Genomic DNA, 26,863 nt, shown 5'->3' with positions numbered 1-26,863 from the left:
CTTCCTCAGCCTGTAATAGCCCTTATACTCTTGTCACCAAGTGTATAAGGGCTATTATTTCCCCACAGATTTCTCAATAAACAAATAGAAAAAGCATTTGTGCCACAGATTAGCGTTTTAATACTCACATATCTATATTATTGCTAATATATATTGTAATATATCTATATCACTAAAGCACTTCTGGATGGATGCAAACTGCATTTCGTTGCCCTGTACCTGTGCATGTGCAATGACAATAAAGTTGAATTCTATTCTATTCTATTCTAATGAAAGCTGCATTGTTGCACTGTATTTTTACAAGGGCAAAAATCTCTTCTGCTCTGTCTTTTTCAACAGTAATTCCTCAAAGTAAAGCCCATTGAGTTTTTCTCTAAAGCTGAATATGAGATAGTTTTTCCTCAGCTTACCTATTTCTGATGTGAAGCTGAAAGCATTCAGTTTAGAAAGGCACGGATACAGCCATTTGTCATGTTGGCATAAAGAATGGAAGTCGAATAATAAAGAACAATCTTGCATGTAGGCAAGTGGTAAACAGAAAAAGTGAAAAAAAACAAAAAACAACTGGAACCCATTTGATGTGTAAGGAACTGACAGAGAACAACGGCGTGATTTCAGATATGAATAAAGGAGGAAGGTTTAGTCAAGAACAGGTGAAGCAGTTGTGAGAGTTAGGTGACAGGAAACACTGAGAAAATCTGAGGACATGAGGGTTATGTTTAGCTCACCTGTATTGTAGTGTTGCACCTAGATCAACTGATCCATTATGTCCATTGCTTGTTTAATTATTCTGGGGTTACCCTGTATGTGCTTGGCTGCTGATTGGATGACACTGACACGAACCAGAGAAACGCCTGCAGCGCCCCACTGCTAACCGTTTCGTGGCAACAAGGTAGAAACAAATAGCTGAACGGCGCGCGCTGTTTTCTGATCTCAGGCAGGAACGAAATACATTTTTTCTTTGTTCTTTTTTAAGATAACATGTCAGTTCCCATACTACTCCAGTACAAAACTAAAATCCATTTAAGTGACTCCACAGTTGACCTGATAAATTGCTATTTAATTTTGATCCAACCTTAAATTACTGGAAAAAATTCAAAGACTTGAGACTGTGTTGTGATCTGTTTACATCTACGCTATATAATGAGATATATTTTTGTAGAATATATATCTCTGGGATCTCTGAATAAACTCTGCTACGGCAGCTTGTTCCAGCAGCCTGAGATTAGCACATGACTGGGAGATGATAACTGACAGGAACATGAATTAATCATTATGCCTACCAACACTTCCTCTCTCTCTCTCTGTTTCTCTTTAGGTAGCAGCTATATCTCCATTTGGAGTAGGAGCATTCAGCAAATCTTTATACATAAAGACAGCAGAGTCCCGTGGGTATTCATGCACAAGCACACAGCCTTGCACTCCGATCCAAGCGTCTCAACATCATAAAAAAATAACATGTCCATGTATATTTCACTGAATTTGCATGTGTATTCACATCCTGCAGCCCCTGGCCTGGTGACCAATCTCACAGCGTATGCTCATAACCACACCTTCGTCGTCCTTACCTGGTTCTTGCCACACCGCATCAATGGCCTCATCACAAAGTTCGCCGTCAAGGCCAAATTTGCTCGTACTGGGCAGATTGTCCGTTTGCTGGAGGTCAATGCAGTGGACATCATGACTGTAGCCCTGCCTCACTGCAATGTACTGTGTTTTTCCTTCACCCTCCTTCTAAACTGTGCTGTTATTGCCAAGTGTTTTTGTTCTATACTACTTTCCTGTCAAGATGATAAATAGCTCAAATGCACAAGGCCGACCGTCTTTTCTCTTTCCTTTTTTTCTTAAATGCACTCTCTCTTTTTATCCCGCATGATTTCATGTGTCTAGGATGCAGCCGATATCCTGTCCAGTGCGACTCTCAGTCCCTTGGAGATAACAGCATCATCGCCACCCATCACCCTCTCTGCTGTGCCCCCTGCAGCCTCTTGGAACGTACCCATATCAGTAGGAGTTGATCAGCTACGACCTTATATTGCCTATCTATTTGAGGTGTCCGCCTTCACCTCTGAAGGAGAGGGACAGGTAGCCTCCACTATGGTTCGCATGCCAGAATCAGGTGTGGAAAAAGAAGCGTGCAAACACTTTAGCACTAATTAAGCTCGTATTCATATTAGCACTGAGGTATGAAAACAAATATTCCTGCTTGTGCAGCTCCAGAAGACCCGCCACAAAACTTCTCTGTATTCAGCATGACGTCTCGATCATTCTCTGTGTCCTGGAGCCCTCCCAGCATCACGACAGGAAAGTTCTCCTACGTACTCTACCTTCATGGACCCACAGGTGGATAAATGTTGACTCAGAGCAAACACAGCTACATGCACACATAATACACGCAAAAATCAATGCAGTTTTAAATTTTGTTCTGTTTTTTTTTTAAAGGTTTTATGTATGAGAACAGCACAGGAGATACCCATTTTGCTTTTACCGGTTTGAAACCCTACACGAGGTACATAGTAGACGTCCGAGCAAAAGCAGCTGGTGAGGTGGGTCCTGCAGCGAAGGGAGACATCGTTACACCTGCGGAAGGTGAGGCAGTTACAAGATTGAAGTATAAATGAAAAAGTTCAGTTTAGTTAGTTTAGTGTAGTTTCACTTTTAATACAGACGCACACATTGGTAGCAAATAAAATAAATACATACAAAATACAAGAGCAAATTTAGTTTTTGTGCTTCTGTTTATCTATGTGCGTGTGTGTGTTTGTGAGGATAGCACCCAGTGCAGTGCAGCACCTGATGGCAATTGCTGAGGATTCAGTTTCAATTCGTGTAAGTTGGAAAAGCCCTGCCCAGCCCAACGGTCCCATAATCCAATACAGACTTCTGGTGCTGGTTGAGGAAACTCTGCTCCAGAACATCACGATGACAGCAGTAAGCCAGATGATATTATCTCTACCACTCTATGCTTCCAGCTTAAAAAACACAGTTAAAGACATGTGATATGTTGCTGTGTCATGAATACTTGTACAATCCATTACAGCTGATGATACACTGTCGTCGTTTTACGGTCGGATGTAAGACCACTACACTCTCAAAGATCAATATGGTTCAGCAACACTCTGCAATAGTCTACAGTGGATTATCGGCTTTTTTAAACCACTAGTCTGGTGGATTACAATGGACTGTGTGCTGCTGTATCCTATTATAGGAATAATTTAAAAAAAAACACCTACTTAATATCGGAGCCCCTTTAATAATGAGTGCTATCTACTGATGCTTACTGATTTTATTAGAAATCACATTAAGGGATGATGAGTCTCATATATCCATATATAAGGTGTTTTTTTTGTCTCCTTTCAGAATACAACTGGTTTTTATGAAAATGAAACACGTCCACCTGATGTCCATAACAGTTCAAAGAGGCATAAAAGAACTGCTGAGCTTGGTCTGATCACATCTCCACCAACTTTTACAGCTACTATTTCAGACCGCACGCTGCACACTAGTGCTACTGCTTCCAGTTTCACACACTCTGGACTTAGAAGCACTGATTACATCACTAACACGAATGCTCAGCCAACCACTTACCCCATGGCCACCAACAGGCCCAGCCCTGATTATGACACTGCCTCACGCTCTGACAACCCAAATATGCAGTCTTCTGACTCTGCAGTCTCTGGAACGTCTGCACTTTCTCTTACCTCTGTGCCATCTGTTACACTTCCACCCTGGCTTACGAAGCAATTACATGCCGGGGAAGTGACCTCAGGCTCTGCCCCCTTGGCCCTGACCCCAGGCCAGCTTCGCTTGTCTACACTTGATGCTTCAATTACAGAACACTTTTCAACACGCAGCGGTGCTGTGTCTGGTACCACAGGTGGGAGAGCTAACTGTAAACACTGCATTTTTTTAACTTTGCTTTGCTTTGCTTCGCTTTAACCAGAATTATTATTTAAAAAAACCCTTGACTATTCATAAATCCTCTGTGCATGTGTCTGCATGAATCTGCAGGGGTAACAGTGAGACAGGAGGTAATGGACGTTCTGTCTGAGGAGTTGTCCTACTTGGTGTCAGATCTAGTTCCCTTCACTGAGTATACATTCAGGGTCACTGCTTCCACCACTGTAGGAGAGGGCCCTGCTGCAAATATCACAGAGAAGACCAGGGAGCAGGGTGGGTGCTTATGGTACACGTTTAATAATTGTAATAAATATTAACAAGAAAAAATGTTAATAGAGCTGTTAAAGGTGCCCAATTTTAACATCTTGTGCGTCTGTATCTTTTAGTTCCTAGCTCCGTGCTTGAGGTATCCTATCAGAATATCAGCTCTACCTCCATTCTAGTGAGCTGGACCCCACCCATCAATCCCAATGGGCGGATCACACATTACACTGTTTATGGTCTCAAACTGCCCAGTAATCAAGGCCTGAAATGGGTTACTAACACTACCAGCATATTGATAACAGGTAGCGTCTTCATTCTCTTCAGCTGACATTTTCTTAAGCCGTTAAGTATAACTGCCACTACAATGTAAAGTATCACTTTTCCCTCTTGTTATGTATAGATCTGGACAAGTACACTCCTTATAAGCTTCGTGTAGCTGCATCCACAGTTGTGGGGGAGAGCTCACTTTCTGAGGAAGATGACATTTTTGTTTTCACTTTAGAGGATGGTACGTGTTGGACTTTTGAATTTATACATTCACAAATACAAGATGCCATCATACATTTCTGTAACTTTTCCCATAAAAATAAAAATCCTTACCTGAATACAATTTGGCCGATATCTCCTTCAAGGTCTTCCTGTAGAGCTGCTACTTTTCAGTCAGTCCCTCGAGGGCCCGTTCCTGACCACTTGGCATAAATTGAAAAAACAAAACAAAACTGCATTTTAAAAAATAAAATGTGCGATGAATGTAGAATAAAAAAAACAACAACAGATTTCTCTTGCCTGTGCTTCTGAACTCTCATTAACTGCTCATTCAGTTTGATGCAGAAGCTCATTCCTGCTCTCACAGCAAGTTTGAGGCAGACGTGTGAATGCAGCCGAACTGGAAGCATTCAGGAGGTGCACAAGGAAATGAGCTTGAATGGAGGGTCGGCCAAATTTAAGTCAAGAATTTATTATTTTTGCTGGTTGCAAAACTTTAGGATCGTGCTGCCTGTATGTGCAAATGCAAAAATCTAAACTTTGTCTGAATTCTGTTTATAATGCTTGGATCAACTATATGTTATCAATGATTAATGAATATCCAGTGTTAAGTTTTTTAAATTAATTAATCATGAGCTTTGCATAATAACTATTACTGTATTCTTTATAAATTGCTTGAAAATGTAACTTTTTTATTAACTACCTACTGCAAATACTGACAAGTTCTCTGTTTTTTTTCTTCTCCCTCTTAGAGCCCGACTCCCCTCCTGTAAACCTCACTGTGGTAAACACCACGCCCTCTACTGCCACAATAGCCTGGTCTGCACCAGAGAAAGCTAATGGGGCGATCCAGCAGTATGAGGTCCTGTATGAGAATGAATCCTACTCTGCGCTGGTGAACACGTCTTCTAACAAAGTCACCCTGTTCAGTCTGAAACCATTCTCCTTTTACAATGTGTCTGTGAGCGCGTACACGCGTTACGGAAATGGCAACCAGACATCAGACACTTTATACCTGTTATCTGGAGAAGATGGTGCGTTGAAGGATGTGCCCACCTTCACAGATACATTCATATGAAAGGCTTTAGAGTGAATACCAACTGTTTAACCAACACGTTATGATGTTTTATTCCTTCTCCAGTCCCGGGCAGTCCTCCATATGGGCTCTCCTATGAATCAGTTAGTCCCAGTGAGGTGAATGTGACGTGGATGCCTCCTCTGCTGCCTAACGGCGTCATTATTCACTACAGCTTAGAGATTTGGAACTCCAGTCACTACCTGAACCTGACCTCGCGAACCAACTACATCCACATCACGCATCTGAGGAAGTACGCACACTACCGCATCGTAGTTCAAGCACACACAAGAGTCGGAGCGGGAAACTACAGCAGCGAGCCGCTCAACATCACAACACTTGAGGATGGTGAGAGGGGCGTGAGTGACAAGAGGAAAAAATGGGGGTGGTGTGGGGGTTCTTTTCAGTTCCAGGACACTCCACCATTACATCATCACAGGCTGACAAGTTCGAAGGGCATCTGATTAAATCGGACTTTCCTCTAGTCTTTTCCTCCTCACGTCTCTGTTTCAGCTCATGCTAATGATGTTACATCACAGATATCCGATGCCACGTGACACTCGTGTTTTCCACCACGACTGGGAAGCACAAACAACAGATTCATTACAACTAATCAGTTTTTTTCTTTTCAGGGAAATGTTCTATTTTTTCTAGTGTCTTCCTGTGTGCCTTTTGAGTCCCTGATTTCCACAACGATAAATATTTTAGAAATTAATTTCCGTTTACTTGTAAGTTCACCACCAATGCAGGTTTGTGCTACGTTATTGGAAAGTCTTTCTCGTGCGTCTCAGCTCCAGGCACACCTCCTCAGTTTCTCCATGCCAGGAAGTTGTCAGACTATGAGGTAGAGTTATCATGGCAGCCACCACTCGAGGCCAATTCAGACATACTCTACTACATTGTCAGAGTCTGGTAAGGTTTTGAACTCTACTTCCATGTAATAACCTTAAAAGAAAACACAAATAATTCAGCATCTATGTGTTAGGAATGAAACGACTGACCTGCGGCAGAATGTGACAAAGACTTCGGTGGTTATTAACGTGGACTCAGAGAGTCGCTACAATGCCTCTGTCTCCAGCTGGACCAGACTGGGGGATGGAGGAGTGCTGATCTACATCAGCTTTACCACAACTGATGCAGGTGCTGGATACATGTTATGCAATCTTTAAACATTATCGTGTTATCCTCACATAAAAAATAACATTTTCTCTTAAGTGATGTTTTATCGCACAACTTGAGTTTTTGTCCTTTTAAACTGTCTCCTTTCAGAGCCATTTGACCCCCCGCAGAATGTGACTGTTGTTAATACAGACGCCTCCTCTGTTACCTTGATGTGGTATCCACCCACTGAACCCAACGGGATCATTGTACACTACACTATTTACTACTCATTTAACAACACTGTGACTGCGAAGGTGAGACAAAAATACTGAAGACAGATTAATTGAGTCAATAAGTCGGATGAAAGGTGCTGAATGTAGTAATCACGGCAAAGTCCCAGATTCCTTTATAGCATTTTAGCTCCAGCACACACACACACACACACTCCCCCCGCACGACCCTGATAAGGACAGATTGAATGATAAGGAAAGAGAAACTTGCTTCCTGATGCAATGTATTGCACCTGATTTGTAACAGTATATATTTTGCTCTCGCTGAAATGCATTTTTCAGGCTGTGAAATTAAGCCTGACACATCTTTTTCTCCACAGACAGTTCCTGTTTCAGACTTATATTCCCACACCTCTCCTGACTCACGTCTCTCCTACACTCTGACTGGGCTGATTGGGGGCAATAACTACACCTTCTGGATGGCATCCAGCACTGTGCAGGGTGATGGAGGGGTCCATTCCGAGCCCTTAATCCTGTTATTACCAGAGGACGGTCAGTCAGACACACGCACACACAAACGCAGTACAAACGAGGATAAAGAAAATACACATACACATAAAATACTACTCGGGAAGCTGGATAATAATTGCATGCGATGATTAAGAGTCTCACCGGAGGGCAGGTCTGCACTCTTTTTTTCAGAGCTCTTCAACTTGAAAAAAAATTACATAAAAACGCTGTGATTGAAAATAGCTTTCAGTATCCGTGAAAGGAGATAAAAAAAAAAAGACCACCTGTGACACTGCGCTTTGAAGACAGCCAGTTATGACAGCATGATGAAAAATGTTAGGGATTATAAAAAGGGAGGAACGCAGAAACACTTAAAATTTGTTGGCACAGAGATTCAACTGAGTTTGATGAGCTTTGAGGAAGTTCATATTAATTCACACTACAGTCCTTGAATTTGCATTTATGCATATGCAAATATTTTGTTGCATTTTAGCATTTTAGCCTTTTAAAGCTCTTTGTTTTTATGTGATTTTCAAAAAAAACGGTGCAGACAGCAACTACAGACTTATTCACAAACTGACTGCATTTTGGCACTTTTTGTTTTGTTCAATTTTGCTTGTCGTGTATTCTGTGCCTCTGAATAATCACTGCTCACACTGACTCTGTATCTCTGCCTATGCTCTAGCTGCTCCACTCTCAGCCAGTCGCCGGACCTCCAGGGCACCTTGTCTGTCCCGCACAGCTAAGCCCAGCAGGGGTTTACTCCCCTGGGCTCAGACCCTCACACACATCCGGCCCCTAACATCCACTCATTCATCTTGCAGATCTCTCTGTTTTTTTTCTGTCCTCTGTCTCCCCACCCCTTTTTTCTTTTTACTCTTTCTAGAGGACCTGACACCATAAGCAGGATGAGTATCACTTCATCTCTCTCCCTTTCATTCCTTAATTTTCAGTTTGTAAATTTCTTTTCTAAGAGCCTCTGTATTTCAAAATGAAGTCTTGTTAATCGTGCATTGTTTTGTGTATGTTTACTGTTTGATTTTGCTTTGTCCCTGTTTTCCTGTGCTGCCAAATTAATGTTATGCTGTATTGTTCTTGATGTGCTATTTCTTTGCTAATTACAATCACCCTGAAAGTTGATGATGATGATCATCATTGTGATGACTTCATTTTTAAGTCTCAGGGCATTGATTGATGCCCAATTTGATTCCGCACTCAAACGTAAACTCACAGTAAGGGCATAGAGTTTCAATCACTCGTGCCAGTGGAGATTAATAATAGTAACACTATTCTTCTTGTCTCATTCTTTAGTGCCAGGTGACTCGGTCCAAAACTTGACGGCACAGATCTTCAGCTCCACGGTAATCATAGTGAGCTGGGACCCTCCTCTGGAGCCAAACGGACGCCCCTACTACCTGCTCACCTTACAGGAGGCAGGCATCGTTCCAAACATCTCCAACCAAAGGGCTCCAGCTGTCAACAAGACCATAAAGCACACCACAACTGACAACATCTTCCTGTTCACCAAACTCAGGAAATATTTCCCTTATGTGCTGACTGTTACCCCAGCAACTACTGCTGGCCCTGCCTACAACCATACAAGCACAATGTACCTGAGAACGGATGATGACAGTGAGTTTATTCACAGATATTCACCCATGCAATATGTCTTTATGCATTTGTTGTGGTACTGACATATGTGCGGGCTTGTTTCCCCTTAGTTCCTAGTTCTGCTCCGTTGTTGGTGTCCACCAAGAACCTGTCTTCGTCTTCCATCGGTGTGGTCTGGCAACGCCCTCTGGAGGCCAATGGGGAGATAACAGAGTATACCCTGATTCTTGTTGGCCTGGAGGGCACCAACACAACACATACCCCCAACACCTCGTTCGTCCTCACTAACCTACTTCCATACACAGCTTACAATCTCACGATTACGGCCGCAACTCGTAAAGGCTCGGGGCCTAGTCTGCTGCTGCAGCTGCACAGCGATGAAAGTGGTTAGTTTGAAAGAAGAGTTTAAATGATTATAGTGGGATGGCAGAAACTTAATATTCTCTTTTCTATCTGCCCAACTTTATGATCCAGGTCCCACCTCTCCTCCCCGTAACCTGACTATATATAACCACACGGCAGTCTCTGTGTGGCTGAGCTGGGAGCCTCCTCTAGAGCCCAACGGAGTGGTGATAAAGTACGGATTTCGGATCCAAGACCTCATCACACAAACCGTCACACATCGGGTACTGTTAATTTCACACACTGAAAGCAGCCTCACAACAACAATAACACACACCTACACATACTCCAAGGACCCACTCAGTAAGAGTACACATGGGCGGGAGCTAATTTCACACTCCAGATGCTACTGAGCAATAACATGATACTTAAACTCACCATCACATATGTGCTGATATAGACATATTATCCACTCCAGCAGTCAGATTTAATATCGTATGTATTTCCTGTTTGTTTGTTTGTTTGTCTGGGAACAAATGCAGAATTCCTCTGGTTCATCAACCACAGAGTATCTCTCAGGCTTCAAGCCCCACAGCTCCTATGAAATCAGTGTGAACAGTTTCACCAGAGTGGGCCATGGGAATCAGTTCAGCAGCCCGGTGTCCTTCACAACCAATGAGTCAGGTAAAATATACACTGTATACAAACAAGGGACACATGTAAACACAGATATAGGTTTCCTTTCTCAATTAAAACTTTGGAATGTTTTTTTGGGATGATAAGATTTGTATCAGGATGCCAAGTGGAGTGTGACTGTAGAAGTAGCAAAAAGAAAATGAGGCCATACAGCAAGGCTTTCAGTAGGCCTTGGGGCAATTCTGGCAACCCGTTAGGCGACTCAGGAAGGGGACCCAGCTTCTTGTATACAGTGGTGATGGAGTGCTGCTAACCTTGCCTGCGGATAGTCAGGAAGTAGAAAGAATGCTTTAAGGACCTTCTCAATCTCAGTGACACACTGTAGTGGAAGCAGAGTCTAGTGACTTGCCCATCACTGTGGCTGAGGCCACTGAAGTATTCAAAAACTGTCCAGTGTGGCCACTGGACAGTTTTTGACTACTTCAGCCCCTGGATGGATGTAATTCGTCCTGGATGTTGTAAGGCTGTCTTGGTTGACATTGCCTCTGCAGCATCACATGGATGTTAGACACAGTGCCTCTGGATTGGCAGATCAGGGTGGTGGTCCTTAGTTTCAAAAGGAATACATTCCTCAGTCTCTCACCAAAGGTCTAAGTCAGAGAGCTGAAGAGGAGACTCTGTCCAGTAGCTCATTGCCTTTACAACCAGGACTCCTCTTTCTTACCAATTCTGTTTATAACTTTCATGAAAGGGATGGATAGAAATTCTGGAAATGGCCAAATTGCAAAGGGTTTCCACTTTATTGGCCTCAGACTTGCATCTCTGCTCTTTGCAGATGATGTGGTTCTTTGGGGCTCATCATGTGGGCCCCTCCAGCATGCTGTAAGATGGTTTGAAGCCAAGTGTGAAGCGGCTCTAATGAGAATCAGCAACTCTATGTCTGAGACCGTGGTAGTTAGCTGGAAAAGGGTGGAGTGCCTAGCGAGTCTGGGACTCCACCCCAAGTGGCGGAGTTTAAGTATCTCAGGGTCCTGTTCACAAGTGAGGAGAGAGTGTATAGTTGATCTACATTCCTACCATTACTTATGGTCATGAGCTCTGGGTAGTGAACAAAAGAATAAAGCCCTGGATTCATCAGATGGCATCTTAAGAACAGCTTTCGGGCTTTAAATCTGTAGGATTTTCTTTACTTTTTGGGGCCAAGGACCACTTACGGGGAAGAAAACATTTCCAAGACCCCTGGTTATGGATCTTTGGGGTCTCTAGACCAGAACCTACGTCTAATGAAGTTAATGGGTTAAGCTGGAACAAGAATTCTGGCTATTCTACCAAACAGAAACTAAAATAATAAATGAAATGTGATAATTAGACAGGTTTGATTTGTTGTGTTGTGTCGTGTAGTGTCACTTTTTTTGGACCGAGTATGTTTCTAGATCTTTAATAGTGAAGAAAAAAGACGCAGTTAGTCAATACAGATATTTGCACGTTAGTAATAATTCAGTGTTCTGTCCAAAAACCTGCAACCTTTTTAAGTTCAATTAAATAATAAACAGTTAATTTTGTGAGTTCTTTAGTAAGAAAATCAACCGAAAGCTAAGATTTGGGTTAACAACATCACTGTCTCGTGTCTTTCTCTGTCTGCAGTGTCTGACGCTGTAGGGAATCTGTCTTGCTCAGGAGTGAGCTGGGATTCAATTCTTTTGTCTTGGGAAATTCCTGCCAATCCTAATGGGCAGATCATTTTTTATGAGATTCAATTGGAGGTAGACCAGCAATCCTATAAACATGAGGCCCATACACCAGAGCACACAGTGACTGGGCTGTCGCCAGACCAGGAATATGCTCTCTCTGTAGCTGCTGTAAACTCTGCAGGACCAGGAGACAGATTAAACTGTACAGCTTCCACCCTTTCAGAATCAGGTAGTCAAATCTTCTTGTACTGCATTTTACATAACCACCACAAGTGAATAATTGATTAAACCTTGTTGTCTCCTGACAGTTCCTGCTGCCCCTCGATTCCTCACCATCTCTCAGGTCACACCTAACAATGTGACACTTCGGTGGGCTCCACCACATTCTGTTCCAGGCCTGCTTAAAGAGTATCACATCGTTGCACAGCTGATTTCAGCTAACTGTGAACCAAGCATATCAGTTAAAGCTCAGTCAACCCCGAAGGACGACCTGGCCCTGCATTGCATTGAACATAATGTGACAGTGTCGATAAATGCTTCAGATGCAGAACAGAAACAAAGCTTCACAATCCATCCCGTGGCTAAATACAGACACTACCGCTTCAAAGTTGCTGCTGTGACCAACGCTGGAGTCGGAGACTATACACAGTGGAAATATAAACGCACCATGGCAGGAAGTAGGAATGACACTGACGACGTGACCTTTTTGTGTTGCCAGATAGCCAGAGAGATTTCCCGCTTAGTCAGACCTTCATGACCAATATTTGACAAATAATTACTTATTTGTTTTCAGACATACCAGCAAAATTACACAGCTTGTCTGATGTTTCATTAGCAACTTGAGCAAACACAGGCATGGTCAGTTGTTTTATTCTGAAAGATGTCTTTAGATGTTATATCATTATAGTTTAGCAGTGCGTAATTAAGTAGTAATTACCAAAATACTAAGGCTGTTGTAACATCATTATTACACGTGTTTGACAAATGAAAGAGAAAAAAGAAATAGAAGCTGAATAAGAAATTATACTGATATTTATTGGACTGCACATGTAATGAATCTATATGCCAATCTAAAAGACAACATATGATGACATCTAACAACTGCAAAACTACAGGAAAGGCATTTAAAGTGAGGTGGACCAAGTGATCCCTGCTAATCCCAAAGAATGATCAGTTAACACTAATGCAACAAAAGTACCTTTTTATTCATGTAAACATGTTAAGATTTAGCAATTAAAGTATTAAAATTGTTAGTCATGCCAATAATCTATAATACCTAATACATTTGCAATGACATGTCCTGCATTGCTGCAGTAATTTTATTATCTAATATGTTCCGGCCAAATTAAATACTCGACCTCCCCTGCCAAGTACAACTAATGTATGCAGGAAAGTCTTCAGCTCATTAATTCAGTATTTAGAACAAAGAAAAGATTAATTACCTTATCTTGTTTAGTCTTGTTTGATTCATATAACCGGAGCCACTCAGTTTTCAGTGTTTCTCTCATTTCCTTCCTCAGACCCCGATGCTCCTCCCCGTGACCTGAAAGTGACTTCCACCTCCAACAGCTTTCACATTGCGTGGGACGCTCCAGCTGTTCTCTCTGGACTGACTTCTTATCTTGTGCAGGTCATCTCGTTAGACTGTGTTTGTCACAAATATGAGCATGTCACCAATGAACTGTAGAACAAAGTTGGCTATTCTTAGAACAGCTCAACAGGCTATTATGTTGTTCAGGCTTTCTCAAAAAGCAGTAGCAATTTAAGTACAAGGCTATAAAAGCAATCCAGTATAACTTAATAACTTTTCTACATAATGTCCTGTAATGCCAGGTGGATGGTCCCGGGGTGAATATCTCAATAGTCAGGGCTCCAGGGGAGTTGATGACCATTGTTGTTACTAACTTGACGGCTTTCAGTCGTTACTCTGTGACTATCACTGCCTTCACTGGTGACTTGGAGCACGCTAGCAGTGATGGGAAAGCCATTGGACCTATTTACTTTCAAACAAAGGAGGAGGGTACGTCTTCACATTGTAGTGTCTGCACCACCTTCTGCCCACCTTTAGAGTTGACCAAATTAATACTGTTGTCTTGTATCTGACCCCAGAACCTAAAGACCCTCCAAAGAATGTGACAGTTTCAGTAATCCCAGAGGAAGTGCGTGCTGTGAAGTTGACCTTTAACCCTCCAGAGGAGCCCAATGGAAACATCACAGAATACATTGTATACATCTATGAGAAGGACCAGCTGGTCAGAAAGATTAGCCTTAACATCATCCAAAAAGAGAATAACACGATGGATGCTGTAATAGAAGGGCTAAAGGGAGGACGGACCTACAGTTTACAGGTAAAAAACACACCGCTGTGTGAAGTGAATTCTTTTCTTTTCATTGCAAACTTGAGATTCGGTGTGTAAGTTCTCCATGTAAGAAAAACAATGTCCCCAAAAAATTATAAAACAAATATACAGTATTGTGCAAATGGTTCATCAGATGGCTCAGATTATCCAACATCATGGTTGTAGTGAAGTAAGTATACTTGCGACCAAAAGTGTCTTTTCATTCCCTTAGGTGCAGACTCATGTTGGCATACACCGCAGTTCTTCTAAAAGTTTTCCCTCCGATTCCTGGAAAATTCCCAGTGGAAAAATGTAACAGGCCTCGTAACTCACTGATAATGTACTCCCTGGCTATGAAACTGTGGGCTCTGTCTCTAAATAACTGCAGCTTCATCTCTAAATTGTAGCTGGAACTCTGAGCACTGGTGATAATTCTCGAAATGAAATTTGGATCAGCTTGAGATAGAAGTTGGTTCTTGCTCTGTAAGTTTGAGGTTGTAGGTGAAGTAAAAGCACAATTGGCCAGAACAAGGCTTCCATGGAGCAACTTAAAGCTTTAAGAGCAGTTCAAAGCTGCACAAGGAGACAACTGAAGGGGAAACTTCAGTTATAGAACTTTATGATCTCATCTCCTTTTACACAACACCAGCGCACCTATACTAGCCAAACAACCAAGCCTACCATCAACCAAAAGCTTGGACTTGTTAAACTTTTCAATGCTTTAGTTCCTTTCTGTGCTGGTCTTTCTTACTTTTGTATTCCCTTCTCTCTTGTGCTTGTCTGACTGCAGATTTCAGCAAAGAACGGGGCTGGCAAGAGCCCACTCAGCTCACGTGTCCTGATTACTACAGGGATCAAAGGTACAAGCCTGTCTGTCTTGTCTGTGCTCTGCAATGCTCCAGAGTCTTTCTTTCTTGATGCAGCAGTGCAGCATAGTGTGAGTCAGAAAACTACCACTGCACAGTATTATTGCTCGGCATTCAGGGCCGCTCTGATACAGTAAATGTATCTTGGTAGTATTATTAGATGGGTGCTAATTATGCATTTATTCCAGCCTGTTTGTCGTGTTATATATGTAAATGTGGCAGATTAAAAGTACATCTTCTCACACAGACGCAACTTCTACGCACACACGTGTGCGTGTGTTTCTGGGTGTGCTCATGTGTGTGGTTGTGTGTGTGTGTGTGTGTTTCAGCCCCATCCAAGCCAACAAAAAAACCTCAGGCAATGCTGAGCTATGGAGGGGTTGCCATGGTTACCCACAGGAGTATCACCATCCACATGCCTGCATGTTTCTATAGTGACGACAATGGACCAATCACAAAAATTCAGGTCATCGTGGCCGAGTCAGGGGGTATGACTCTTAAAAAACATTGACAGCCATCACTTTTAGTTGGATACACTCGACTCGGGTGTCTGTCTTTGTATGTGTGTGTGTTTTAAATCAGAGTTTACACTATGTTACTTTGTCCCTACCTCAAAGAAAAAAGCAAGTCAAAACTTAAGCAGCTGAAATTTGACTTGGCCTCTTTGCACTTCTTCTCCTCTCTAACTTTTATCTTGCCACAGTGAAGGACAACAAGAACGTGACCAACTGGAAGAGCGCGTACTATGATCATCCCGCCCCTTACTTTACTGACTCAGGGTTCCCCAACCCCCCGTGCAGTGACTCAAGTATGAATGCACATCTCAGAGGTGTGTTTAGAGATGGTTGGTCACAGAGGTACAACCAAACTGCTGCAGAATATGTGATCGGCAAGAGCAATGACTGCACGGGCAACAACACTGAGTATTTCTGCAATGGACCTTTGAAGCCTAACTCTGTCTATGTGTGAGTGCGCCACAGACACAGTCAAATAGAAAAAACAAAACAACTTTTTTTTTATGTTTATTTTTGGTAAAAGCTAATGCAAAGTCTTGTGTGTTGTCTTATATTTACCAGGTTTAAGTTCAGAGCCACTAACGTCAACGGGGAATACACAGACTCTGAATACTCGGAGCATATCAAAACAGGTACTGCTGTACTAAGGAAAGGGGTAACCTGTGTGGCAAAGCCCTCTTCTTTTTTTGAATTAATGTTTATCATTCTGTGAATTCTTCTCTGTTAAGGAGTATGGGGAAATTTACTAATGCATCATTTTATTGTCAAATTAATTACCAATGCATGGGTTGCTTTATTGCCATTTCTGTGACCCTCCAGCTCCAGGCGATGGGCTGTTGACCAGAGAAGAGCAGATAATTCTGGGCGTTCTGCTCTCCTTCTTCTTGGCTGTGTTACTCATCATCATCATCTGTGGCTCAGTCAAGTAAAATGGCGATAGACACTCACTCATTTGCATATATTAATAGTCTTAATCGTGGCTAGTTGAGCATTACATCATTTGAAAACAAAACTTCACTCATTTTACACATGTATTTGTATCATTATTTACCTGTTTGATTTATTGACATGTCAGGATCCACCAGCGTAAAAAGGAAGGTGGGACGTATTCGCCCAGAGAGGCAGAGATCATAGAGACTAAGTGTAAGCTGGATCAGCTGATCGCCGTAGCAGATATGGAGCTAAAACAAGAAAAACTCAACCAGTAAGTTTGTGCTAGTTTTAATCTAAAAGCGTCACTTTGACGAATATAACATGCACATTTCAGGCAACTGAATTAGGGTGCGTACTACATGACTTCAGGCTTAATTTAGCTTCTCCAAACACGATCTTAAATCTCAGTCAACAAGACAAAAAATGCCTTTGCTGCAGCCAACTTGATGTGCGCTCCTGTCAGCACAAAATCTTCTAGTGTTGTAGAGTTTGTGCAGAAAATAGCAGCAGCACAGAGACACAATGCAGCACTAAAGTGGCTTTATAATTTATCTTCAGTTCTCTGCAGAACAGACAAGTCTTCCTGTCTCCTTTCTCCCACCATCCTCACAGACAAATTTAGCATCTAGCTTTACTGGGGTTTTTTTTGTCTTTGGCACAAACAAGAGTGCAGACACTAAGTGGTGCAAGCTGCTCTTCCTTTACAAGCTGCAATTTTGAATCTGGTGAGAATCAAACTCAGGTTTAGTTGTTGTTTATGATTTATGAGTGCCACCGATGGTTCGACTATAGCAGTAAACTTGAGGAAAAAAAATATGTATGTCAGTATAAACACTGGTTTATAATCTGATTCATTAATCAGCAGCTAATAGGTAGAGCAGATTGTCCACTAAGCAGAAATGTTACTGTATATACTATACTGCCAAATGCTTTGTAATAGTAGATCCTCTATATATATATCTACACTGTTCCAAAAAATAGTAATGTCAAAGTATCTTACTGTATATTTTACAGTTCTGTACTGTCTTTCTAGAATATCATGAAATTTACATAAGTAGACTGTGATTTTACATGTCAAAGGTAAAATAACATAACATCACTGTAAACATAGTAAAACACACTTTACTTAGTATTTAGTATTTAGTATTAAATACTAAAAACACACTTTACTTGTTTTTTAAATATATTTTTTTGTACATATGCATATTTAGATTGTAAAAATACATTCAGAAATGTATCATAATTTCACAAATATTTGTCTGTCATGTGAGAGAATGATCTGTTAAATTCAAATGTAATACTATGGGAAAATATATAAAATGATCGAAAATTAATGAGAATAATCAATAATTAAAGGAGTATTTGAATTATAATGTTGCTGAAAATTTCATGTCATCTAGGTCTGATTCAATAATTCAGAGGTAACAAGTGAAAATATAATTAATAGGAATAAAAACTAAAAAAAACCGTATAAAACATTGCACGGCCACGCTGTGCTAATTATATATTTTAAAAAATAAATGTAGAGGTAGGAATTGCAATTAATATGAATCTCAAAGTATTCACAACATTCCTGAACAGAAATAGGCCTCTGCACCTGGGGTGAGGGTGTGGCCATGAAAACAATGTGACATGCCATTGGATGTTGGGACACATAATAACATGACGCATCGGCCAATGAATGTGAACTAACAACCACAAGGTCGCGGGTATGGCTGCACTGTAGGAAAAAATCCTAATATAAAATTTTTTTACTGTGCATTTTACAGTTTTGTTCTTTCACATTTTAAATTTCACATTTCACTGTAATGTAATAAAACATAATTTTCATGATTATTAAATGTATCTGTTTGTACATATGCATATTTAGATTGTTAAAATACATTCACAAATGTATCATGATCTCACAAATATCTGTCTGTTATTTGAAAGATTGAACTGTTGAATTCAAATTTAATGCTATGGAAAAGTATATAACATGATTCCTATAAGCTTGTGTTACATCACACAAGTATTATTATCATTGCTGTTTAGGGCGATCGTGGCTCAAGAGTTGGCAGTTCGCCTTGTAATCAGAAGGTTGCCAGTTCGAGCCCCGGCTCGGACACTCTCGGTATTGTGTCCGTGGTCAAGACTCTTCGCCTACTGGTGATGGCCAGAGGGGTCGATGGTGCGATATGGCAGCCTCGCCTCTGTCAGTCTGTCCCAGGGCATGCAATCCATTATTATTTAAACCAACTGTTAACCGTATATTTCTGTACATTTACGTATTATGATTCATATTGCCTCATTCAGTGACCTTGTTTATAGGTAATTTCATTATTTCATCACGTTAAAATGTTCCTAATTTAATGTCTAAAAGCACTTGGAAAAGGCAGAATCCCATGTAAAATTAGCGCAACAAACTCTATTTTCATTACTGAAAATAACATTTAAACAACCTCTAAGTGAACCCCTTCCTTCCACAACATTTAAAGAATACTGTCAGCCACACACTGACAAAACACAACAGAAAACAAAAATAAAGAGGTTCATGTAGGTGAGTAAATGTGTCTGTCTTCAGGAAAAGTTGACCGTGTACGAGTATTAAAACACAGAACCTAATTACAAGAAGATAAATACAAGTTCTTCCCTGCAGAGGATAATTGCTACTTATCTCTTCTAATTAGGCAATTGATAAAGGATGCAGTTCCTGAGGACAGTTTGTCAACCACTCTTTTTAAGTTTCAAACAAGCAAAAAAATGTGAACCAAAATATCCATACGCAGTTCACATTGCGGTCATTAGGACAGATTCTTTTCCATGCTTTGTTGTAACCAGACTCTCTTCCCAAGTTAGGTGATGAAACGAGGTCTCTATACACGCTACCTCTCTCACAAGAATATCCATCTTCTTCTTTTGGCTGCTCAATGCCTCCATGTCACTCTATCCATAGCATCCTCTCCTCTGTCACTTCCAACCTCTGTATGTCCTCCATCACTACATCCACAAACTTCTTTTTTTCCTCTTGCCTGGCAGCTTAATTTTCAACGTTATTTGCAGTTTACAACAATTTATATTTGGCAATATGGTCAGGCAGAGCATTAAAGGGAGGAGATAGACTGGAGATGGGTTGCAAAGGGAGCTGCAGGTGCAGCAGCAACAGGAGACAAGTTCAAGCAACTTAAAATATATTTTCCAGTTAGATGCATAGAAGGGTACCAGCTAAGTCCTTAGCTGATGTGCCCTTGCACTGAGGTCATCTATTTTCAGCAGATCTACATTAAATGAGGACTGTCCTTGACTCTGTGGTATGCCTGCACTAATGCTTTGCTGAGTTTCATATTAAAATAACACACATTCCATTGTATTTAGCCAGATTTCTTCCGCACAACTTAAGCACCTGCATTTGCTCGCTTAGGCTTTTGTTTTTCTCTCACTGAGCACTTCTCTCCCACCAGGTATTCTTCATTCTTCTTTCGACGGAAAGAGATTTATGTGATCCAGTAAGTTGGGCTTTTAGCATGTGTGTGGCACATTTTGTTGCATATATCTGTTTGTAAGCTGTAGTCTGCTTTGCGTGCATGTGTGTCATCACAGTGTTACTCATTAAGCTTTCATTAAATAATCCATCTGTGCTGCTTAGTAAACCTTCAGTGGAGATCAAAAGTTGAACAAATCAGTGACATCAATGTATTACCTACAAACTGCTCCCTATTCTCCATCAATGTCAGGGAAGCTGGAGAGTTGCTGACAGACCTCTGCTTAAGACCATTTTAATTTGTTTGCCAACTTGTTATCTAAAAATTGCTCGGAAGGCTTAGCACTCTTGTAGGGTACTAATGTGTAAGCTTTATCGATGGCTGAGGATCTGCGTAGCTGCATGTCACAGCGCTGCAACAAGAAGGCTTCCTCGGGGGAATAGCTGCATTCAATTGATGCTACTGATGTTCACATATTCCTTTAGAACAAAACATCAAAGTCTGTGTCGATGTTTAACCAAAGCGATTAAAAAATGGTTAACCGTCCCTGCCTTCAACACATCGCCATATTCTGTCTGAAGCGGGGATCAGTTCAGTTCTGTCGTGGACAGAAAATGCTGTCGTGTGGGCTGTGATTACTGAGTTAATTTGTTTATATTGGTTGATTTTTACTGTCTATTTTTATCCAGGCTGCTCAGCTACAGGAAATCACTCAAGTAAGTCGTCCTGTGTAAATATTTCAAATATGCACACAGTGCAGCATGAAAGAGTCTGCCCTGTACTGCTTAGTCTTGCTTGTATCCTTGAATGTGTTTAAAGAAAATCACATATAGGCATAGAGTTACTGTGCATCCTCTTCTGCTTCTCACATTCAGTGCATTTCTCCCCCGCCCTCACCGACAGGCCTGTCAACAAGAAGTCTTTTCTGCAGCATGTAGAGGATCTGTGTGCCAATGACAATTCCAAGTTCCAGGAGGAGTTTTCTGTACGTTTTTCTTTACAACCTTCCCCTGTGCATACCACACCAATAAATAAACTATAAATACAAAAACAGAGGTAAATTAGATAAAGTTAAATACAGTGGGGCAAAAAAGTATTTAGTCAGCCACCGATTGTGCAAGTTCCCCCACCTAAAATGATGACAGAGGTCAGTAATTTGCACCAGAGGTACACTTCAACTGTGAGAGACAGAATGTGGAAAAAAAAATCCATGAATCCACATGGTAGGATTTGTAAATAATTTATTCGTAAATCAGGGTGGAAAATAAGTATTTGGTCAATAACAAAAATACAACTCAATACTTTGTAACATAACCTTTGTTGGCAATAACAGAGGTCAAACGTTTACTATAGGTCTTTACCAGGTTTGCACACACAGTAGCTGGTATTTTGGCCCATTCCTCCATGCAGATCTTCTCGAGAGCAGTGATGTTTTGGGGCTGTCGCCGAGCAACACGGACTTTCAACTCCCGCCACAGATTTTCTATGGGCTTGAGGTCTGGAGACTGGCTAGGCCACTCCAGGACTTTCAAATGCTTCTTACGGAGCCACTCCTTTGTTGCCCGGGCGGTGTGTTTTGGATCATTGTCATGTTGGAAGACCCAGCCTCGTTTCATCTTCAAAGTTCTCACTGATGGAAGGAGGTTTTAGCTCAAAATCTCACGATACATGGCCCCATTCATTCTGTCCTTAACACGGATCAGTCGTCCTGTCCCCTTGGCAGAAAAACAGCCCCATAGCATGATGTTTCCACCCCCATGCTTCACAGTAGGTATGGTGTTCTTGGGATGCAACTCAGTATTCGTCTTCCTCCAAACACAACGAGTTGAGTTGATACCAAAAAGTTCTACTTTGGTTTCATCTGACCACATGACATTCTCCCAATCCTCTGCTGTATCATCCATGTGCTCTCTGGCAAACTTCAGACGGGCCTGGACATGCACTGGCTTCAGCAGCGGAACACGTCTGGCACTGCGGGATTTGATTCCCTGCCGTTGTAGTGTGTTACTGATGGTGACCTTTGTTACTTTGGTCCCAGCTCTCTGCAGGTCATTCACCAGGTCCCCCCGTGTGGTTCTGGGATCTTTGCTCACCGTTCTCATGATCATTTTGACCCCACGGGATGAGATCTTGCGTGGAGCCCCAGATCGAGGGAGATTATCGGTGGTCTTGTATGTCTTCCATTTTCTGATGATTGCTCCCACAGTTGATTTTTTCACACCAAGCTGCTTGCCTATTGTAGATTCACTCTTCCCAGTCTGGTGCAGGTCTACAATACTTTTCCTGGTGTCCTTCGAAAGCTCTTTGGTCTTGGCCATGGCGGAGTTTGGAGTCTGACTGTTTGAGGCTGTGGACAGGTGTCTTTTATACAGATGATGAGTTCAAACAGGTGCCATTCATACAGGTAACGAGTGGGGGACAGAAAAGCTTCTTACAGAAGACGTTACAGGTCTGTGAGAGCCAGAGATTTTCCTTGTTTGAGGTGACCAAATACTTATTTTCCACCCTGATTTACGAATAAATTCTTTACAAATCCTACCATGTGGATTCATGGATTTTTTTTTTCACATTCTGTCTCTCACAGTTGAAGTGTACCTCTGGTGCAAATTACTGACCTCTGTCATCATTTTAAGTGGGGGAACTTGCACAATCGGTGGCTGACTAAATACTTTTTTGCCCCACTGTATATACATTCATATGCCATTAAATGTAGATTATTAACAGATTATTAAAAAATTAATATAGAGAACATTTTATAAAGTTACCCCAATTTTGCCTTCAATTAAGTTGTCCTTATTAATTACAAGTCTTTTTGCATTTTTTTTATACATCTGTGCTTCTTCATGCAAATATGTCATTCTGTAATTAGATCCAGATTTCACCTATTAGTTGATCAACACCAGCTAGATGGTAAATGCCTAGGTTCTTCAGAAATGCTGCTGATACTTTAAATACTTTAAAAATACTGTTTTTTTAATAATAGTTGGTCAATAATTCTGTTTACATCTTCACGTGAATACATAAAATGAGTATGTATGTGATATCTCTGGGTTACTGGGTTACAGGATTTGATGTATTTGTCGAGAAATACAAAGGCAAAGCAACAAAATAACAAACTCAGGTTTTTATTCTAAGTTTGATCTCTCAGAGAATCATAATATTCAACCACTAGAACAATTTTTCTCTCTTTAGGAATGCAAATAAATAACTGTAATTTGTCACTCTAATCAAACTTGCTTTATTTTTATTCAGCTTTTCAATGATAATAACAATAATTATATTTTAGCATTAAAATATAATTTTTTTAAAAGAACTTGGGGGTACTGGTTGTTTTAACCATACAGAAACATACAAAATGATTTCGATAGTAGATTTGTAAAGCAGTGTTAATACAGTAGATGAAAATCTTAAGATATACATGGAAAATGAATGAATACAATGATAAATAAATACAGAAGAAAATGAAAAACTAGTGGTTTATATTACATTTAATACATTAGATAATTCACTAATGTTTGACCTTAGATGTTTCAGTAATGCATAATTTTAAAACTAAACCTGTTCTACCATTTACATACATACTAGATAATATTTTCTGAAGTCAAAAGGACTGTGAGTTTTATTTTTGAGTTTGCCAGCAGGAACTGGGTGAGTAGTCACCTGTTTTTACTTTTATCTTTCACTCACTCGTGGCCCTTGATTTTACTTTTTAAAAAATTGTAGCCTTGACCTTTGTGTGTTTCTGTGAATACTGATGTGTTATATTTTGTCCATCCAGGAACTCCCAAAGCTGCTGCAGGACCTGGCCACTACAGACGCTGACCTGCCGTGGAACAAGTCCAAAAATCGTTTCCCAAACATCAAACCTTGTATGTTGCCAGGCTGAAATTAGTTTTTCAAGGCCGTTGCGCCTACAACGTACCAGAATTGTTCCTATCTCTCATTGCTGTTTGCTTCACTGTGGTCGCATTTCATATATTTAAATTCAGCTGTATTATTATCCCTGTACTGTTTTTAGATAATAACAACCGAGTGAAACTGCTGTCTGAACCTGGCACTGCAGGCTCAGACTACATCAATGCCAGCTTTGTCTCAGTGAGTACCAGTTAGTCACGATTCTGTCAGATAGACATCCACATACATAAGGGTAGATGTAAGCCTCCCCGTCTCCTTTTTTCTGTGTCTGTAGGGTTATTTGTGTCCCAATGAGTTCATAGCCACCCAGGGCCCTCTGCCGGGCACTGTGGCTGATTTTTGGAGGATGATCTGGGAAACGGGAACCCGCACTATCGCCATGCTCACTCAGTGTTATGAGAAAGGCAGAGTGCGTATGAGAGATTTGTCACTGTTAGAAAAAAAACATCACCGCTATTAGCATTCAGAGTACAAGCCAGTATTTGGGCTTCATTCCCTGGATGCTTATGTCTGCTCTAAAGAGCTGATGTATGTGTGTGTGGGTGTGTGTGACATTTCAGATTCGATGTCACAAGTACTGGCCTGAAGACAACAAGCCGATGTCAGTGTTTAGTGACATTCTCATCTCAAAGGTGTCAGAGGAAGTCTTTCCTGACTGGACTATCAGAACTCTGAAAGTAGAAAAGGTATGGCGCTAATAACCTCCGTCAAGTGAGCATTCACCGGCTACCACGCACACATGCACACTTACAGTGCACACATGACTTGAAATATATGTGTGCATGCAATAGTAATATTAGTTCATGTCAATGATACAGTATTGTTTGGTCTATTTGTGCACCTGGAAAGTGGAGATACTTAAAAAAATTGCATGTTTTTACAAGTCACCTGCAATGCTCAGGTTCTGCTCTACTATATCAGTGTTATTTTAATTCTTTGATAAGTGGTTGCTAGGCAACATGGTGCCATTTTATTATTATTATTTTATGAGGATAAATTGGCTTTTTTTGTTTAGTTTAGTTCTTTTATTTTTTACAATTAAAAAAGAAAAAGCAACTTCTCTTTTCTTCAAAAATAACTAATAAGATTTAAAAGAATAAAAAAAACAAAAAAACATCTGCTAATATGCCCCCACTTCTCCAGCTCCTCTAATGAATGAACCTTTGAAAAGGTTTGCTTTAAAAAACCTTTTCAAAGAATATAGTTTGGTTTATTAAAACAGGCTGAACAATTTACACTTCTGGCAAACTAAAGTACAGGTTTACTGGATTATTGATGAGCGAATAACATGGAAAAACTTGATGAAGAACAAAAAGGCATTAAACTGATTAAGTATGGATGAAACAGCATCATCCACTGACTGCAAAGACAATATGTTTGCTTTATTAAGGGGTGCAGGTGGAAAAAGTGATTCAGTGATGTGCATAAGGTAGCCATCAGAAGACACTGTTGAATGTAAAGTAATGTTGGGACTCTAGGCTGTCCGGCTACCCTTTTCAAGCTAAACTGGTATTTATGTCGAGCTCTTCCAGTTTTATTGGAATTTGGGAGCAGTAAATAATTTTTCCTACAGCCAATAAGGAGAGCTCAGACTAAGTTCAGACTTGTCTTTTGAGACTCTTGGTGTCAAAAGCACTGGTTTCTTAGTAGAACCCGTAATATGAATTTTAAAAGTAATGGTGGCACTGCCCAATTTTGGGGTGATAAATTATCACAATTATCAGAATTTTATGTTATATAAGAAAATATAAAAATAAAAAAAATCTTGTAAACTCTATGTAATAAAGCTGAATGATAGGGGAGGCTTTACATCTTTGTAGAACTACATGTGTTTCATAGGAAACAGAGGGTAGGCCTACTAACCATCTTGTTTTGGTAGTAAGACGTGCAGGCATATTGAGGATGGTCACACAACCTTTTAGTTTGGAATTACATTTCTGATTACATTAAGAAAGTTTTGTTTTGACGTTTCTCCATCAGTAGTTTGATGGCTTGAGAGAGCCTACATCCTTTTAATTAAATTTGTTTATTGTTAGAAAAATAATAAATGTTATCTCTGTTATCACTGAAAAACATCTGCCATAAAAACAGAGTTTATAATTGACTTCCTGTTATGTGTGTTCCTGTCCTGCAGCATGGGCACTACATTTTGGTCCGCCACTTCAATTATACATCGTGGCCTGAGCACGGCGTTCCAGAGTCTTGCAGTACGCTCATTAAGTTTGTCAAAGCTGTCCGAATGCACAGGCAGGACAATAGCACTATTGTTGTCCACTGCAGGTACGCTATCAGCTTCGTGTAAGGGAGACTAACATTGCATGAACTATAGCAAAATATTTAATTTTTGGTCATTAAAATTGAGTCTCATATCAACAGATTATCAATAAATGCTTCACTGTCAGTAATTTCATATCCTCTTTTGTATTACACCTACAAATAAGACCTAAATCCTTTTGTGTGGTATAACAGTGCAGCTGAAAGTATAATGGCATTTGCTCTCTTGTATTTTCTTTAGCGCTGGCGTAGGAAGAACAGGTGTGTTTATTGCTTTGGATCATCTTATTCAGCATGTCAGAGATCATGACTTTGTCGATATTTATGGGCTGGTGGCTGAACTGCGCAGCGAGCGGATGTGTATGGTACAGAATCTGGTAAGTTTACCATAAGTGCAGCAGTATGTTATCCTTTTGCATGTGAGCTTCATGGTAAATAGAATAAATATGATTTTTTTTAATTTATTTATCCTAAGTTCTTCCAATAAACTTAAGAATCATCAAAGACTGACAAATGGAAATGCAGCTGCCCTACTTTTTACTTTGTACCCTGCTGTGATCTCATCCCCATCAGAAGATATTCGGAAAATTTTAGTATTGACAAAGGGAATGATCTGGCGGTGGATTAAAAGCAAGCGCTGAGCAGGATTCCCTCTTTTGAAACAGCTTGAACCTTTCCTATATTTACCCTAGTGTTTACTTTTGGACTGCTGAT

General features: G+C 40.6%; 1 protein-coding gene across 1 annotated transcript in view; it reads left to right on the top strand.

Moving 5' to 3' along the window:
* The window catches only part of ptprq (protein tyrosine phosphatase receptor type Q), a 44,115-nt gene that overhangs the window by 14,995 nt on the left and 2,257 nt on the right, over nt 1-26,863 (top strand). The window contains exons 21-60 of the mRNA XM_085465266.1: nt 1,319-1,388; nt 1,508-1,707; nt 1,891-2,119; nt 2,215-2,343; nt 2,443-2,589; nt 2,774-2,931; nt 3,361-3,877; nt 4,012-4,173; nt 4,287-4,466; nt 4,565-4,672; nt 5,403-5,684; nt 5,792-6,073; nt 6,517-6,637; nt 6,711-6,865; nt 6,995-7,140; nt 7,437-7,608; nt 8,878-9,198; nt 9,288-9,563; nt 9,652-9,803; nt 10,062-10,203; nt 11,800-12,075; nt 12,155-12,523; nt 13,367-13,476; nt 13,680-13,866; nt 13,956-14,194; nt 14,976-15,045; nt 15,381-15,539; nt 15,755-16,016; nt 16,128-16,198; nt 16,386-16,491; nt 16,642-16,770; nt 19,940-19,984; nt 20,650-20,676; nt 20,864-20,945; nt 23,739-23,829; nt 23,979-24,055; nt 24,150-24,284; nt 24,436-24,561; nt 26,010-26,155; nt 26,391-26,526. Coding sequence (XP_085321392.1) covers nt 1,319-1,388; nt 1,508-1,707; nt 1,891-2,119; nt 2,215-2,343; nt 2,443-2,589; nt 2,774-2,931; nt 3,361-3,877; nt 4,012-4,173; nt 4,287-4,466; nt 4,565-4,672; nt 5,403-5,684; nt 5,792-6,073; nt 6,517-6,637; nt 6,711-6,865; nt 6,995-7,140; nt 7,437-7,608; nt 8,878-9,198; nt 9,288-9,563; nt 9,652-9,803; nt 10,062-10,203; nt 11,800-12,075; nt 12,155-12,523; nt 13,367-13,476; nt 13,680-13,866; nt 13,956-14,194; nt 14,976-15,045; nt 15,381-15,539; nt 15,755-16,016; nt 16,128-16,198; nt 16,386-16,491; nt 16,642-16,770; nt 19,940-19,984; nt 20,650-20,676; nt 20,864-20,945; nt 23,739-23,829; nt 23,979-24,055; nt 24,150-24,284; nt 24,436-24,561; nt 26,010-26,155; nt 26,391-26,526 — 6,792 coding nt within the window. The remainder of the gene's footprint in view (nt 1-1,318; nt 1,389-1,507; nt 1,708-1,890; nt 2,120-2,214; nt 2,344-2,442; nt 2,590-2,773; nt 2,932-3,360; nt 3,878-4,011; nt 4,174-4,286; nt 4,467-4,564; nt 4,673-5,402; nt 5,685-5,791; nt 6,074-6,516; nt 6,638-6,710; nt 6,866-6,994; nt 7,141-7,436; nt 7,609-8,877; nt 9,199-9,287; nt 9,564-9,651; nt 9,804-10,061; nt 10,204-11,799; nt 12,076-12,154; nt 12,524-13,366; nt 13,477-13,679; nt 13,867-13,955; nt 14,195-14,975; nt 15,046-15,380; nt 15,540-15,754; nt 16,017-16,127; nt 16,199-16,385; nt 16,492-16,641; nt 16,771-19,939; nt 19,985-20,649; nt 20,677-20,863; nt 20,946-23,738; nt 23,830-23,978; nt 24,056-24,149; nt 24,285-24,435; nt 24,562-26,009; nt 26,156-26,390; nt 26,527-26,863) is intronic.

Source organism: Copadichromis virginalis, linkage group LG7 (assembly GCF_057382275.1).
Source record: "Copadichromis virginalis isolate Kocher_CV1m ecotype Utaka linkage group LG7, C_Virginalis_male_GT1.1, whole genome shotgun sequence".
NCBI classification, from domain to species: Eukaryota; Metazoa; Chordata; class Actinopteri; order Cichliformes; family Cichlidae; genus Copadichromis; species Copadichromis virginalis.
Note: the sequence above shows the minus strand (reverse complement) of the source record. Positions and strands in the feature narration are given on the sequence as shown.